Source organism: Oreochromis aureus, linkage group 23 (genome assembly GCF_013358895.1).
Source record: "Oreochromis aureus strain Israel breed Guangdong linkage group 23, ZZ_aureus, whole genome shotgun sequence".
NCBI classification, from domain to species: Eukaryota; Metazoa; Chordata; class Actinopteri; order Cichliformes; family Cichlidae; genus Oreochromis; species Oreochromis aureus.
The window spans coordinates 44030028-44046334 of record NC_052963.1 but is presented as its reverse complement, the minus strand read 5'-3'; the positions used below and the strand labels follow the sequence as shown (position 1 = coordinate 44046334).

Genomic DNA, 16307 nt, shown 5'->3' with positions numbered 1-16307 from the left:
GTCAAAAAAAAAAATACAGACAACTTTGTATTTTATTTTTGTCTGATTGTTTTTATTTTTAGCTGGAAAATCACAGAAACTTTTGGTTACTGACAGATATCAAATGAAACGATTAAGTCTCACAAATCCAAGCTAGCCATAAAAAAAGACAAAAGGGAAATGCAAATACATGTTAAACATATCAGTGCAAGTAGAGGTAGAGTTAGCAGCATTACAAACAACAACTGTGCTTACATTTGACATTTCCTAGTCACCACCAAAGCTAATTATCATCAGCCTAATGATGAAGATTGAGCTTGGCGTTCTTGTTGTTCTACTGTATATTCTCCTAGCTGCTGCCATCCAGTAATTATGTAAGTGTGCTGACTGACTGATGATGCCATTAACAGTGTTCGATTACAGATCTCTGCTAAAGCTGCACCACTTGTATCCAGTCAATGGAAATGTAAAGAGTACCTGAGGCAAGCTAAAGACGTGGGAGTCCAACATCTATGAATTATTCAACCATGTGTGAGTGTGAGTGCGCGGGTATCTGTTTTCAGGTAATAGCTGATGGCATCTGTACATGATACCTCATATCAACCAAGAGCTCTTTGTTACCAACAAAAGGAAGAGATGATCTATTGTAAACATTTCATGCAGCAGTCAAAACTCATTATGTGGATTCTTGATGGTGAAAGATGATGACGGTTTATGAGGCTGCTGTAATTTAAAAGCAGAAACCACGAGACAGCAGAGGGCTTTTGTAAAAACCGGACGAGCGTGCCACATTTCGTTTGAAGCCACATGGTTGTCTGTGCATCTAGAATCTGAGAGCTTTTCATTTGTATAACTTGACTTTATAGGCGTCTTTGTAAAACTAAAAAAGAAGTAAAGCTTCACTTTACCTCATTGTCACTATGACCGGAGCCGCTCTCAGCACTCGCAGCAGCCAGTAAAGGATATGAACTGTGAGCAAACAACGTGTCATCCACTGAAAAGGCGCTCAGCCGGTCTTTACTGAGCGTGTGTTTGATGTCTTCGATCAGCTGCAGGTCTTTTCTGTCTCTGCTGACGCTCCTGTCTGACGCTTTGCCTTCGATTTCCTCGTTACGCGAGTCCTCCGGACTTCCATCGTCAGACTTCGATGTCGTAAAATCAGTTGTTTCTGTAACTTCTCGACTTTGCTCGTCTTCTGTTCTCCATGTTTCTTTGACATCTTTGGTTCCAAGTGGGCTTGTGGACTGATCACCTTCTTCAGTTTGCGGCTCTTTTACATCGAAGTCGTTATCGCTAGTTTTCTCATCAGGTTGGCTCTTAGAAACACTCGCAGGTTTTTCAGTGGCTGAATGATGACTACCTGAAGTGCTTTCCACTTCAGTTTTGGAAAAAGCGTTTTCCTCATTAATTCCTTTCTCTGCACTTTCTTGACCTTGAAGAGATCCCATGCTTCCTTTGTGCTCTTCTGACCTCATCTCCTGCAAAGCTGCAGACTCCTCCTCACTTTGTTCAGTTTCAGGTTTTAGTATTAAGTCTTTCACCTCGGCCTTCTCCTCCACTTGCAGTTCATCTTCAACGTCCCTGTAGGCTTTCACCTCATCTTCAGACACCCTCTCCATCTTGAGTGGACTGTCTGATCTTGGCAGCTCAGTAGATTTAGTCTCTTCTTTATTTGAGCTGGACACTGGAGCGTCAGATATCTCCTCCCTCATATCCTCCAGAGGTTCAACAAATGTCTCGAAAAACTTTGATGACTGGTGCTTGTTGACCCAGTTACTGACTAGATCTGTGCTGTCTTCTTTTGCCAAGGCCTCTGGACTTTCTCTACCAGTTGCAACAGTCTCTTCTGTATTATCAGCCTCATTGTTTTGAGCGTGAGGTTTGAGCAGCACACTTGCTCCTTCCTCCGAGGCCTTGCTCGCATCTTCTGTGTCTACTCCATTTTCTCCGTCGGCAGCAGAGAGATCACCACCAACTGCATTTTCATCAGTCTGTGGGCATATGTCAGACTTTGTATCTTTGCTTTTTTCATCTAATTTGGAAGCCATAACATCTAAGTCAACAGCAACTGGTGATTGTTCCTGATTCCCGGAAGAAACAGCTGCGACCTCATCCATGTTTTCCTCAGTGCTGCTTTCCTTTTTTATCAAATCTGGCTCTTTGTTTTCATGATCACAATCAGATTTGTTGCCATTTTGATCTTGTTCTGCTTCCTCACTGTCTTTTCTGTCACCTAATTTAGGCTCCTCTTCCATTTCTGTCTCAGGCTGTGAGTTGCTTGGAGTTGATTCATCATTTTTTTCCACGCTGTCACCCTCTTCCTTAGCATCACGTTCTACCGCATCAGCCCCGGGAGCCTGATCAACCTCGTCAGCATCATGTGTTTCAGCACCGTCTTCAGACTCCACTGCGACTTCTTTAATGTCTGCGCTCTCATCGTCAGCAGGCCCGTCTGGTTTGCTTTCTTCATCGCCCTCTTCTTTGTTTTTCAAGTCATTTTTGTCTTTTAATTGAGACTCTCCGTCGTCTTTGTGATTATTGCTCTCGGCTTCAGTAGAGATCTCCCCGTTTTCAGCATTAATTTCCTCTTTTTCACTCGTGTTACTGGTTTTTCCAGCATCTTGCTCAACACTCTCAGCCTCTGGCGTCTCATCAGCTGATTTAGTCCCATCTGCTGCTTCATTTACACCAACATCTGCACTTTTCTCAGCTTCTTCTGTGGTCTCAGATATTTCTTCTCCTTCTACAGGCGTTTCACTTATGTCTTTTTCCTTGTTATCCTCTTCATCATTTTTGCTCTCTTTATCTTCACTTTTCTCAGCTTTGTTTTCATTCTGATTTTCTGATATTTCTGCCTCGTCATCATTTTCTTGAACAGCCGGTTTAGTCTCATTTTCATTGTCATCCTCACTTTTATCACCTTCCATTACTTCAGATTCTTCCAGTTTGTTCTCAACACACTCACTATTCTCATCATTTTCTGTCTTTTCTGGCTCTTCAACTTTCTCGTCATCTGCAACTTTATCTTCCTCGCTCAAAGTTTTCACAGCTTCTTCTTCGTCTTCCTTTGTTTCAATGCCATTATCAGCACTTTCTGCTGTGTTTTCTGTCCCTTCATCTTCCTTACTTTCCTCATTACCGTCTTCATCATTTTTAACCTTTTCATCATCGTCTCTTTTCTCAGTATTTTCATCTTCTTCTCCTTTATCAGAGGTTACATGAGTTTGTTTCTCCTCCTCTTCTTTTCCACCCTCCTCAGTTTTCTCTTCGTCTTCCTTTTCACCTGTTTCCTCAGATGCTCCAATCCTCTCCTCTCGCAGCTCGCACTGTTCGTGACTCTCATCCTCTAATATTCGTTCTTCTTTAATGTCATCTTTACTGCTTTCTTCTATTGCATTTTCCTCATCTGTATCTGCTATTTTTTCAACTGTGGTTTCTCCACTCCCACTTGGCGAGCTGCTTGAGTTCTCTGCAGTGACTTCAGTTTCTGACCCTGCAGCTCTGTCCTCGCTGTCTGCCTGCTCCCCCTTTTCTGCGTCACTTACAGGTGCCTCTTCATAGCTGAGGGCCTCTTGCTCCTTTGAGGACTCTGCTTTTATCTCTATTGTTTCTCTGGCTGTCACGGCCTCTGCATTATCAGCCGCTGCTGTCTCATCAGTCTTTTTATCCGGCTCTGATACTGATGACTCATCCTCCTCGCTGCTTTTTGCCACTTGCCCGGTCTCGTCACGCTGAACGTCAGTCTCCTCAGCGGTTTTCTCCTTTCTTTCCTCTTTCTCTGCAGCCTCAGTATCAGTAGTTTCAGCTGGGGTTTCTTCAAGAGGCTCAGTTGTCTTGTCATCTTGTGTCACATTTTCTTCTTTCGAAGGATGCAAAGCTTCACCTGTTTCCTCTGATTTATCCTCCTCTTCTGCAGCCTTGTCATCTTCCTCAACCTTCTCATCTTCAGTAATGTCCCTGTTCTCCTGAGGCTCCTGCTCATCATCTCCACTCTGTTCTTTGGTTTCGGGTAAATCTTCCTGTGTCTGTGCTTCTTCTGCAATGGTCTGCTGTTGTTCTGTAGGTGTGACAAGCTTGACTGGAGCTGCATCTGCAAAATAGAAAATGGACTTTTAAAATACAAGAACAGTCTTTGTGCAGTTTATGAATTAATTCCAATAAAAATCTGATACCTTTGTTGTCCTGTTGAGGGCCTTTATGTGTGGACTCCTCCTCCTCCTCAGTGCTGGTGTCACTCAGCTCAGGCTCAGAGCTGCACTGGGACTCCTTCAGTATGGCTTCTGCCAGTTTGTCTTGCACAGATTTGGCTTGGGGAAAAAAAAGGAACAGGACACTTGTGATCATCCTTTTCTGGGACATGTTAAAGCTTCAAAAATTAATTTGTCTTTGATAACAACAATAATAAACAGCAGTGCAGATTTATTTATCTCCTTATTTAAGCAAAAATAGTCCCTGTTCATTGTTCAAGTGCATCATAGCAATGGCACTGGACAAAAAGCCCACTCCTGCTTCAAAGAGGGTCAAGGAGCAAATAAGAAGAGGGGAATCAGTCAAGTTTTGCATTGAAGCATTGTGTCCAGAATTTTAAATGATGAAGGCATTTAATGTATTTGAGTGACAGATAAATATCTCTTTAATCCTTCCAGGTGAAAACACAATAACATTGCGAAGTCAATGATTCTCGTCCATTTCTGCTTGTTCTGCTGCAGACCATGTGGAAAAGTAACTTACTGTGCCCTGAAAACATTCATTAGAAACTGCATTCGAGGTAAAAAGAAGGAAGAAAAAAGGGGGAAAAAAGCAAATCCGCTTTTCTTTGTCATGCAAAAGTAGATTTCTTATGATAAATGCAAATGAATGAATATGCAGCAGCTCTTCACAGACGCGTATTTTGAGCTTTTTGATATGCTCTACAGTATGCAAATATTGGTATTTTTTCTTCACGGCTGCTTACTTCTTCTTCGCTGATTGCAGTTTCACCCCTGGTGTTGCTTGCCTTTGTTTACTTAACTATATATTTACACATTATTTTTAGAAACCCAAACAAAGACAAAAGTATATTAAAAAAATGTGGAAAAAAGTAAAAAAATAAAACTGATCTTTGACAATAAATCTGGATCAGATAGAAAATGAATCATTGTAATGGCACACATGTATTTTTCCACTATTAAAGTGTTTATTTTAATCATTACAAGCTGACGATATTGCAGCAGTATGACATTAAGCTGTTCTGCTCTGTTTTATATTACAGCATTGTGTTTAAAACGTGCTTCTGACTAACTCAGACTCTAATTAGGTGGTCTTGAGTGTTGTGTTTTGTATATTCATTGTTTTTTACTCACCTCTCTCCTGTTCCTCTTCCTGTTTGCCCTCCTCTAGCGTCTTCTCGGCTTCTTTGTCATCACTCTGTCTAGTCTCACTTCCTGAGGGGACGCTGGTGTCAGATATTTCTATCTCCGTGCTGTCCCCAGCACTGTCCATGTGCGAGTCTTTGGCCGCAGAACACTCAGCTTCCGTGGCAACATCTTCTTCTGGATCTGGTTCATCTTTTTCCTCTGGCTGAGCGATGGTTTCCTCTTGACTGTCCTCTTTCTGTTGCTCTGCCATCTCGTCCTCGTTGATGTCTCTTGTGGCTTCAGCATCACTCTCCTCGTGCTCGCTACCCGAGGAGCTGGAGCCTGAATGAGATCTCATGTCTGCGAGAAAGTTACACATGAACACCAATAGGTACTCTACAAGTAGGAAAATGCACATTTAAACATTTCACAAGATGGTTCTGTAATTAAAATGCTTTGTGTCTTTTGTTTTTTTTTTAATTTTTTAAAAAAGATTTTAAATATTTAAACATTATACTGGGATTTCTGCTTTACGTGTACAACTATGGTAATTCACCCACCATCCCTGTCATCATTTTCAGTCTCAGAGGCATCCTTGTCTTTAACCTGCTTATCCCTTTCACTGGTTGGAGATGGGGATTTCTCTTCTTTTGCCTCCTCTGCAGCTCCCTCATCGTCTGCTTCAAAGTCTTCTTCATAATCTGAAGTAGAGAATCACAGAGAGAGACTTTGGTATGCGCAGCACACGAATCTTTAGTTTGTGCTGAGATGCACCAGTTTTTGTACCATCTCTGCCTTTTTCCTCATCGAGCGCTCTTTCTTCTTTGACTGGAGTCTCCATGTTCTGCGGTTCACTGGTTTCACCCTCCAAGTGGGAGCCAGCGTCCTCCCCAGTCCTCTCCGTCTCCATCTCACCTTCATCGTTTGGGCTGTTGACTGATTCCTCTCTTCTTGTATCCTCCTTCATCCTCTTTGGTGGAGGAGTGGGCTTTTTGTCCAGTCCCATTGCTATGATGCATCTGAACAATGAGCAAGAAGTCTTTTTAAAAAGTAATTTTGTTCCTGCTTAAATAAGGAGATCAATAAACCACCCAGAGAACGAGTGGGGTACATGCAACACAGTGAACACAGAGGATCAGCCTATAATCTGCCTATATCGTAGTTCATTTATAGTCTAATTTCACTTTAAAATCATCAATTTGTTGAACGAACTGTGTATCACAAAGTTTCTTTCCACAGAGCTTATTTTCTGGATTTATCCAAAATCCCACTGGCTTATTTTCCAGGATAACCAAGGCGGGGCTAACTTCTAAGTTGGCCTCCAACAAGAGGTCATCCATGGGACACTCTAGCCACTGTGGACTGCTTAAATATAGAGCTACAACTAGCAGACCATTAGTTTAATGTGCAAGAACATTTGAAAATGGGGAAAACAGTTTATATGGTCGAAAAATGCCAATTAATTTTGCTGCCAGCCTATTTAAAGCTCAAACACTGGCCTGTTAGACTTCATCTCGTTTATGTACTAAATACACACTTCATGGTTTGGTTTCCAGAAGACTGTAACGTTTGTTGTACTTACTTTTGAACAAAACCAGGCTCTCTGCATTCTCTACACGCAGCTTATATGCTAAACTAAAGCGTCTGACAGAAGCTTATTATTTATTTATGAGTAAAAATGTTAAACTTTTCCTTTCACATTTCTCCTTTTTGTTGTTTTTGTTGTTCGTTTTATATTCAACCTTTTACAGTTAAGGCTCATCTTTAAAGCTACTGTAGAGATCTCACTTGTAACACGGAGAGGCCCCCTCGACGGCGGTGAAGCCAAAGTGCCCGTGTTTGCCGCCGAGTCGTGAGCCTTTCCTGTGTTTGAACTCGCAGCAGGAGCTCAGCCGCTCCACCTGCAGCCCATTCAGGAAGAAGGTCAAGCTGAACGGGAAGCCTCTGTGTCGACGTGAAATAAACTGGAAAGTTTCTGAAGCAGAAATGATGAGACACAAAAAGCCATTCTGAATGGTTTGGGGTATCTGTCAATATATATTTACATATACAAATCCAAAAACACACTGACCCCCTTCATGAAGCTTTCCCTTGTACACACACAGGTTCTCTCCTCCACAGTGCTGCTGAAACACTTTGACGTCGTCCCTCATGTCGGTCAGGTCACTGGAAAGACGCACCGTTTTGCCAAAGTACACCACGTTGACACACACTCTGCTTTGGTGAACAGAGCTCCTCAGCAGTGGGGCGTCCTGGATGGAAAAAGTGACACGTTTTTGGTCTGTTATTTACTGAATAAGAATATTTTACATTTATATTTGAACTTCCTGATTCAAAATTTGATGTTAGCGATACACAGAGGTGGATCAGATTTGTTTCTATATCATAAATATAATCAAGGAGGAATTAATACTATTCATTTGACAATTTTTATATTTTCATGACTTTGTCATGATGTGTCTCAGAAAATGCGTGCCATCCACAGGAAATTCTATTTGTTGTTCCCGATTTATCCAAAGGAAGTGCAGTTTAATGTTTGTTGTGGATACTTTTGTTGCCAGGGAAATAACGAGGACAGATGAAGCCCTGACTCACGTCAGCTCCACTGGAGGCGGTGGTCGGGCACAGTCTGCGGCCTCTGACAGTACTGCTGGCAGTGCCCTTTAACCCTCTCTCTTTCCTCTTCATAGCTGGAGGCACCGGAGTGACAAAGTTGTTGATAACTGGGAGGCAATAGGGCGAGATGCCATGGGAGGCCTCCACTGCAGTCAAACGTCTCCGAGGCTCTTTTTCCATCTGGTAGGAAAGTTAATGAAGTCTTTACACTGGTTCTGCTGATACTGATGCTCTGTGATTATGGCTTCTCTCAATGCAGTCAACTATAGGTATTATTCTATCAATTATGTTTCATGCTAAGGCTTACATCTATATCTCTATATGTCTAATAGGTAGTTTCCAAAAATAGAGTATATAAAAAAAAGAAATTACAACTTTAAATTACTTGAAAATCTAATTTGTCTATAGAGAAAACGCTGTGACACCCTCATATACAGGTGAGTATCTTGAGTCTCACACTCACAGTGCAGTTGAATGGCAGGTGGTTGTCATGAGAGGATTCGAGCAGTCTGTAAGGGGAGCTGTGTCTGAGCGAAGCCGTGGTGCTGTTACTGTGGATTGGTTTCAAGCGCACGGGCCTCTGCATCTTCCCTGGGGCCGTGTTGGGTCGAGATGAGCTCGGCTAAAAATCGTGTTACAGACATTCAGTATGCATTCTGCTAATTATGGGCACGGCACAAGGATGCTCTGCACAGCTCCTGAACCGTCACTATGGTGCACTTTTACAGTGGAATATATGCAAAGATGCCATACTGTGTTTCTTTTAACACAGAACGACCTGCTCATTATGTTGGTGTTTTGCGAAATGAAGCCTATTTGCTATTCAAACTTTTCTTTCCTCTGGCTTGTCATTCGTTGCTGAAAATAAAAAGCAGCATTGGAAGCAGTTTTTTTTTCTAATCTAATCTTAATCTTTTAATTATATTTTATTCTTGTTAGTATAATCACATTTTTTAAATTGTTTTTTTTATTTTATTTTTCAAAATTCTTCTCAATGTCCTCGTGCTTCGATTTAATTGAACCTACTCTATTGCTCATTTGTTTAATTTTGCAGATTACAGAACTGCTGTTTTTGTATTGTTAGCGATCTTTAACGTCTCCCACTACTTTTAAAAACTGCAAACTTCTTAATAAATTCACAAGAAATCATGATGACAATAAACGTATCCAAAATGCACATCTTCTTATCATTTCCCAACAAATCCCCATCAATGTATATCAAGCAAGGCTCGGCGTGCTTTACTGTGAGATTTTTGTTGAGTTAAGGGGGCGGGGCATTTCAACAAGGTAAACATAGCAATCAAAGACAGGATTACTGGCTCTATTTATTCTGGCATCAAGGTTTGTGACTTCTTATGTTTCAAAGATAACACACAGCTAATCCCAGCACTTCACTCAGAACACTCTCGTCTGCGCACAAAGCAAACAGCTGAAGCTGGAACTCTTCACACTAAAATGGCAATGTTGCACCACCTTGATTTTTTTGTTCAGTCATGCTCTTGTAGGTTTGCTGCTGTGCTTGGCCTCAGTGTCCTGTTTCATGGCACAATTTGGTTCAAGCTTCTGTTGTTGGACAGATGGACTCACATTTGTAACTCTAGAATATTTGCACTGGTATAAAGGGATCAATGACTGCAAGGTGCCTAGGTCCTGTGGCTGCAGAACAAGCCCAAACCCACCTCCACAAATGTGCTTGACTGTTAACACGAGGTATTTCTGGTGATATTCTTTGTTTGGTGCTGAGCATTATGGCCAAACATCTTCACTTTGGTGTCATCTGTCCAAAGGATGTTGTTCCAGAACTATCTCGAATATTTTCCACATGTGAATGATCTTTCTCACTGTAGAATGATGGACTTCAAATTATTTAAAAATCAACTTATACTCATTGCTGAAGTCTTTCTTCCTTGGCTTTGTGTTAACACGCACCTGAATGCTTCACACCAGCAAACTGCCAAAACTTCTGCTTTTTTAGAGACGCTCACACTTGCTGATGATGAGTTAATTGCATTTGATAGGCAGCACCTGTCTGCAACTTAGCCTCTTAATTCCCATGGAAGGAGTAACGGTGTACTAAACACACTGATTCTGTTTTATGGCTTCATTTTTGTTAAATATATTAGGACATTGTGCTGCTTTTCATCTGAGGTTGTTTTTCAAGTAATTTTTTACAACCTGGGAAGAACCAGGTGACTTTTATTATGTTTTATGTGCATAAAAACTTAATAGAATAGAAAGGGTGTGCTTTCTTTCTCACATGACTGTATGTATATTAAATTATCTAATGTCTGTTATAAAGTCAGTACTTGCGTATACAAAAGAACACTGATTTATTATATATTTATTACACTAAATTAATGTATTATTTATCAGAGCAGTTCTGTTCCCAGCTACACTACAGGAAATCCTGTTTCATCTGTTTCCACAAATAAATACATAAATAATCTCCAATCATGTCTCCCACTTACACTGACTAGCTTAGAATTGATTCTTCAACACAAGGTTGCTGCTTTGAACTCGTACATAATTCCCTTAAAACCATCAGTGTAATTTTTATCATTGTATCATGTTTAAAGACACTAATCTACTTTGTATGATTAATTAAACAGTCACACTTTAAACAATAAACACTGAAACAGTAGATTTAATAAAAAACATCCTTTTACCTACCGACTCAGAGGACTCAGAGTGCTCCCCCTCGGGCCCAGAGTGCTGTTTCCGGATGCCCCTGGCACCCGCGGGAGGGTGTGGAGACAGGATGTGGACAATGCCTTCCTCATACCTTTTAGAGCGCTCCACCTGCCAAACAACACCATTCATTATTATATAGTATGTAGTGATATATAAGAAGTGTAAGAGTTTTTAGAGGTTTTCCAGTATAATTTAGGAATCCTACAAAATATGGCAGCAAAGCAGTCTTTATATATTAAAGACGTACCTTGATCTTATGCATTCGTTCCCTCCTTGCAAACTCCTCTAGTTTTCTTTTGATCTCGATTTGGTGGAGACGCTGTGTGGGTGGGAAAAAGGACAAATTATCAGGATTTATTGCGTAAGGAAAATACACAGATTACACGACAGTGTTTTTTCCTGTTTCCTTTGACTTTGTCTCATTTACACCATGTTCTCCCCACCTCCATCTCTAGCACCTTGTGGAAAATAGCCTGTGCCAGACATTCTCGAACGTGTCTCTGGTGCGCTCTCTGGATCAGCTTGTGTCTGTACTCCTTGTCCGGGACAATGCGCCCACTCCTGGTGATCTAATAACAACAATAATATCAACACAATTCAATCCGTCGATCGATATTTTTAACTGAATTTCATAATTTTGCTTTAAAAACCTAAACGCACCAGTCCTGCTCTCTGCAGGTGTCTCCTGATTCGAGTGTTGCTAAAGTATCCAGCAAGATGTTTGTCTGTGAGGCTGTTGTAGGTCGAAAGAAGTCTGCAGAGACAAAAACACAAGTATTTAATCCCAGTCAGCACTAAACAGCCACAATTCAGGTGAGGGGGAACGTGTAAGCCGTGTGTTGATTAAAGCTATCGGAAAACCAGAACCCTAATCAAATGCTTTACTGGGGCACAGCACCGTGTTTGTTTGTTGGCAGTTGTTCTCTTGTCCTCATTAACGAGACATCAGCTCGTCCCCAGAGCGGCCTGTGTGAAAGCAGTATTTTTTTTCCAATACAGATTTGATTTCCACCAGCATTTGTGTTTGACACAACAGGATATTACAATTACAGAGTCTGTTACAGGTGTCTGATTACCTACAGGAATTAGAGGGAACGGCACACTTAACCCGGGCTGCCTCCTCTTTGTGCACCGGGCTTGTTTGTTTCTGGTGCCCTGGATCACAGGCACTGCATTTAAAACTGTCATTCTAGACATGAGTTTTTTGTGAGTAGGTGAAGTGGAGGCACATGGCACAGAAATATAAGGTTGCAAAGCAGTTAAGACGTATCCTACTTGTCATGACAGAATTTATTGAGCCCTTATTTGTCTTTACAAATAAGGCATAAGGAGTCAAGCACTTTAAAAAATAGTTTATGTTACAGTATGAAGGTATCCTGTAGACAAAAATCATACTGCATGCATTCTCTTATATACCAATATGGGGAAAAATGCAGCAGCACAGAGAATCTCACCTCTGTGTGTGCACATCTCTTTTCCTTGTTAGACTTTTTTTTTAACACTTATTTATACGCACACTATTTAAACTTTTATTTCCTTAACTTAAAGTCTGTTATCCATCGCTGTGCATTATGTTAAAACCACTGGGAGTGTTTTCCTTTGAAATGTGGTGCATTAAAAGTTGCATTAAAACTTCAAATCTGAATTCATGGCGAAACTTCTGTTTCAGCTTCTTTCTGGGTTTTATAGTGTCACCTCTTGTTCATAATGAAGCCCAGTGTGTAGCAAAGCTGCCTATGAAGTTTTCTTTGAATCATTTATGGGTTTGAGTGGACCCATTAGCACACACAAGTAATAAAACTTGCCTCATTGGTGACTATATTGACAGACACTGTGGGTGACTCAGAATACTCAGAACCACTTTTAAACTGTTTTTATAAGCAGGGCAGGCAGTTTAAGAATTAAATGGGCTTTCTTGCTATTATACAGCTAGATCTTTAATATTATCATGAAATCAATTTCCAGCTTTTCAAGCAGCTGAAAAACATGAAAAGAAATGGGCTAAGGTTAACTAGCGTAAAGCCTCCGAGGGGGGGAATCAAAACTCATACAGCTTTAACCAAGCGGCTCCCTCCTCTTTCAATAAAAAAAAAAAAAATTAAATTGCTCTTACCCTGAGTTGAGGTGACTCATGGCTTTCAGCCTCCCCTCTCTTTAAAATCCCCCCCAGCGTCTGAGATATGAAGGCAGGGACACTCTGCTCGGTGCTCGTTGGAAGACGTTCAGGTTTACGTGATGTCTCAACAGACAGGAGTTGTTATAAAGTGAGGAAGGTAAATTTTGAGCGGAGTCGGACTGAAGCTGCACTTCTCCCACAGCGGAACTGATGACAGTCCCTGGTTGCCATGGCGAATCACGTGACGAGTCTGCCAACAGGGCCGGTTTCCACTTACAGATTCCCACTGACAGAGCCACACGCACACGTCCATCCCAAACTAATGATTTATATACATCTGTCAGTTTTTCATCAAGAGCACCAACTACTTCTGTGGGCTAGCTTTCTTCATTTGTTTATTTATTTATCTTTTTATTGTAACCTTAAGTGATGAGAGAACAAAAAATAAGAAGCAGTTAGTTACAAGTTTCACATTGAAAATCTTGTTTAAGCACATTTGCAAATATATTTTTTGACAAGTGGACAAAAGCCCTTTTGAGACATAAAATATTATATGAATACAAGTGATAGATATTCTAACTGCAGGAAAAGCTTCAATGTGAAGCAAAGCTTAACTTTTTTGTGCAAAGTTATCTTAGTAATGCAGTGAAGTGAAATATACAAACTTATCAAATTGATATAAATATGCTCTTTTATTGCATAGAATTAGATTTAAGAACCATGTTTGTCTATGTACTAAATAAGTAATGTACTTATTTTTAATATATCGACCTACCTTTTATCTGACTGTGTATGTACTTTGTAGTAGTTTCCAACTTGTAAAGAACTTTTTAAAGCTGAAAGTACTGACAGAAGGTTTAAGTCTTATTTCTCTATGTTTTAAAAACTTGTAATACAACTTATATCCTATAATAAAAACACTGTTCTCATGTGAATGCCAGGTTTTAAATGATTTTAATACAGCTTTAGATGAAGAATTTGTATGTACACAGAAGCAGTGTGTGAAAAACCAAGTACACCTGAACCACCTTTAGAAGCAATAATTGTTTTCTGTGTTTGCAAGTATATTTATGCACAGCTGTCTGAAGGTCTCATCACAGCATTAAAGTCATGCTGAGGTCTGAACTTTGACTGGGCCATTGCAACAACTTGATTCTTTTCTGTTTCCGCCAGCCTCTTATAGATTTGTTGTTGTTCTTAAGATCATCGTCCTGATGAATGATCTGCTTTGGTCCAAGTTTTGGCTGTTGGACAGACGGCCTCACATTTGACTCCAAAATACTTTGGCAACAGAGGTGAAAAGCCAAACTTTCACAAATAGCACTGTTATGAACATTAACATTTACTGAGGCCTCCAGAGCCTTGGATGTAGCTAACTCTTGGGCTTCTTGGTGTTCTGTGCTTTTGTTCATCTGAGGTTTTGTTTAACTCATTTTAAGACCTGTTTTTGAAAATGTCCTGATACCAAAAACCTTACTGAGTGAGTGAGGGCATACAATTTTAACTGTAACTTTTTATTATAAGATACAAGTTGTATTGCAAGTTTTCATTAGTAACTAAGTACTTATAATAATTCAACTTTTGGCCCACAATGTTACAAAAGTTTAAGAAACTTTATCATAACATTTGTCTATTTGTAAGACAATCATGTTGTCATGACTTGATGAATAAATGTAATGAATAAACTGTGTTGTTCTCTCTACAATAAAGATCAAATATCAAAATTTGAAGAACCTCTAGCATCTTGGGTAATGTCACTTTAAAGCCCGTGGCTCTCTTATATTTCTGCATAACTGCTTTTGAAATTCACAGTTTAAATATTGGATCTTTATATTTAATAAAAACATGAACAAATCTAATATTTTTGTCTCATTTGTTTAAAGAGTCCCTCTTTAGCTATTGTTGGGACTGTTAAAATCACAGTGTTTTAGGTTTAGGTTTAAGTTTGTATGCAGAACTAAAATAACTACCTGGGGGACCGCAAACTTTTAAACACCACTATATAATTTCAAAAACAATCTGTTTAGATTGCAACAAATTAACAAACAAACACAGAAAAGCAGTTAAGTTAGTGGAGTTAAGTAGTGGGGTTAATATTAAAAGTTAATAAAACACAATATATTTATGATGACAATGTGATGCTACTAGCAAGCATTGGCGCCTGGAAATCTAAAATGGTAAGTGTAGCACAGTCCTGCTGCTGTAAAAATTCACTGAGTGGTGATGGCTGAATATGTGAGCTGTAGTAAACCCGCAGACCTGAACAATCACTGGTCCAGTGGCAAAACCATCATTTTCCACCACCATCAATAAATTCACAGTGGGACTGGAGTGTGGTCTGTAGGTCCTCTGTGGCCCTCTTGTGGAAATTTGAATAACTGTTGTAATTATGGTTTTTTTTAAAATACATTATTATTATTATTAATTTTTTTTTACCACAATGCACCAGGATTTTTTATATTGGTGTAGTAGCATGTTTCAAGTCTAAAGGCAGCGCTTGATTAAATGTATGGGCAAATATAAATGGTATATTTGCTCAAATGTTTATCTTCCATATTACTGATTAATTAAGTGTTGCATCAGTGCTCGTTGCTTCTTATCCTCCAGTGTCTAAATACCTTTGTTATTGTATGACACATAATGTCAGACATCGCTCTGAATTCTCTGATAAAGCTCAATCTCATAATCGCTTGATGGCTTCTCAATTCCAGGGTTGGCCAGGGAGGGGAGCCATGCTACTATCTGGCTCACAAGAGAGAATCCGTCTGTGGTTTTGTACTCAGCTGCTCTACACTGTTCAAATATTCAACAGGAGATACAGACATGCATCCTGTAAATAGTAGATCACGGCACTGTGTGTACAGGAGGGTCAGTGGTCAGAATTGATGCTGTTGCTGAACAGCATCCCCCTTTTTCTTGGAGCTTTTCTTGTCAGCATCATTCTACAAGTAAAGAAGTTCAGCAGGGTCTTTAATGTCCTGCTGAGAGAAGGACCACAGTATGTTTAGGCATCCGAAAAATTGTATTTCAACATGCCATACCTGCACACCATCTTTAATGCTCCCTGGTTAAGAATTGGGGGACTAGTAAACCAATTTTTTATTCACGTATATTTGATAAATTCAGCCTGACAAGCTGATGATTAATGAGCAGAACTGCAGTGTGTGACTGTTCACAAATATTATCCTGAAGCAAAGTTAACTGCACATGTAACACATAATGTTTTCTGGCACAGATTCACTAAAGTACTGGAAACATTTTTGAGATTTTGGCCCATATTGACATGATAGCATCACACAATTGCTGCAGATTTGTTGGCTGCACATCAGTGATTTGAATCTCCCGTTCCACCTCATCTCAAAGGTGTTCTACTGGATTGAGATCTGGTGACTGTGGAGGCCTTTGTGAATTCATTGTCATGTTATGGAAACCAGTTTGAGATGATGTAAGCTTTGTGACATGGTGTGTTATCCTGCTGGAAGCAGCCATCAGAAGGTGGGTACACTGTGGTCATGAAGGAATGGACATGTTGTATATATAATGGTAGCTTTTGGTATTTAAAACATGCT

At 40.0% G+C, this 16307-nt stretch overlaps 1 protein-coding gene across 2 annotated transcripts; it reads right to left on the bottom strand.

Annotated features, from left to right (window-relative positions):
• Positions 1 to 69: 69 nt before the first annotated feature.
• On the bottom strand, positions 70 to 12935 carry erich3 (glutamate-rich 3). 2 transcript variants are annotated; one of them, XM_039606406.1, is made up of 14 exons: positions 12736 to 12935; positions 11283 to 11376; positions 11066 to 11191; positions 10870 to 10941; positions 10602 to 10730; positions 8395 to 8553; positions 7911 to 8111; positions 7387 to 7567; positions 7104 to 7290; positions 6102 to 6334; positions 5876 to 6016; positions 5322 to 5675; positions 4152 to 4286; positions 70 to 4069 (listed from the first exon to the last, which is right to left on the bottom strand). In XM_039606406.1, the coding sequence occupies exons 1-14, from the start codon at positions 12753 to 12755 to the stop codon at positions 879 to 881; spliced, it is 5223 nt and encodes a 1740-aa protein (XP_039462340.1). In that variant the 5' UTR covers positions 12756 to 12935; the 3' UTR covers positions 70 to 878. The 2 variants fall into 2 exon arrangements, with proteins under 2 accessions (XP_039462340.1, XP_039462341.1); XM_039606407.1 differs by having other exon boundaries at positions 11081 to 11191.
• Positions 12936 to 16307: the final 3372 nt, after the last annotated feature.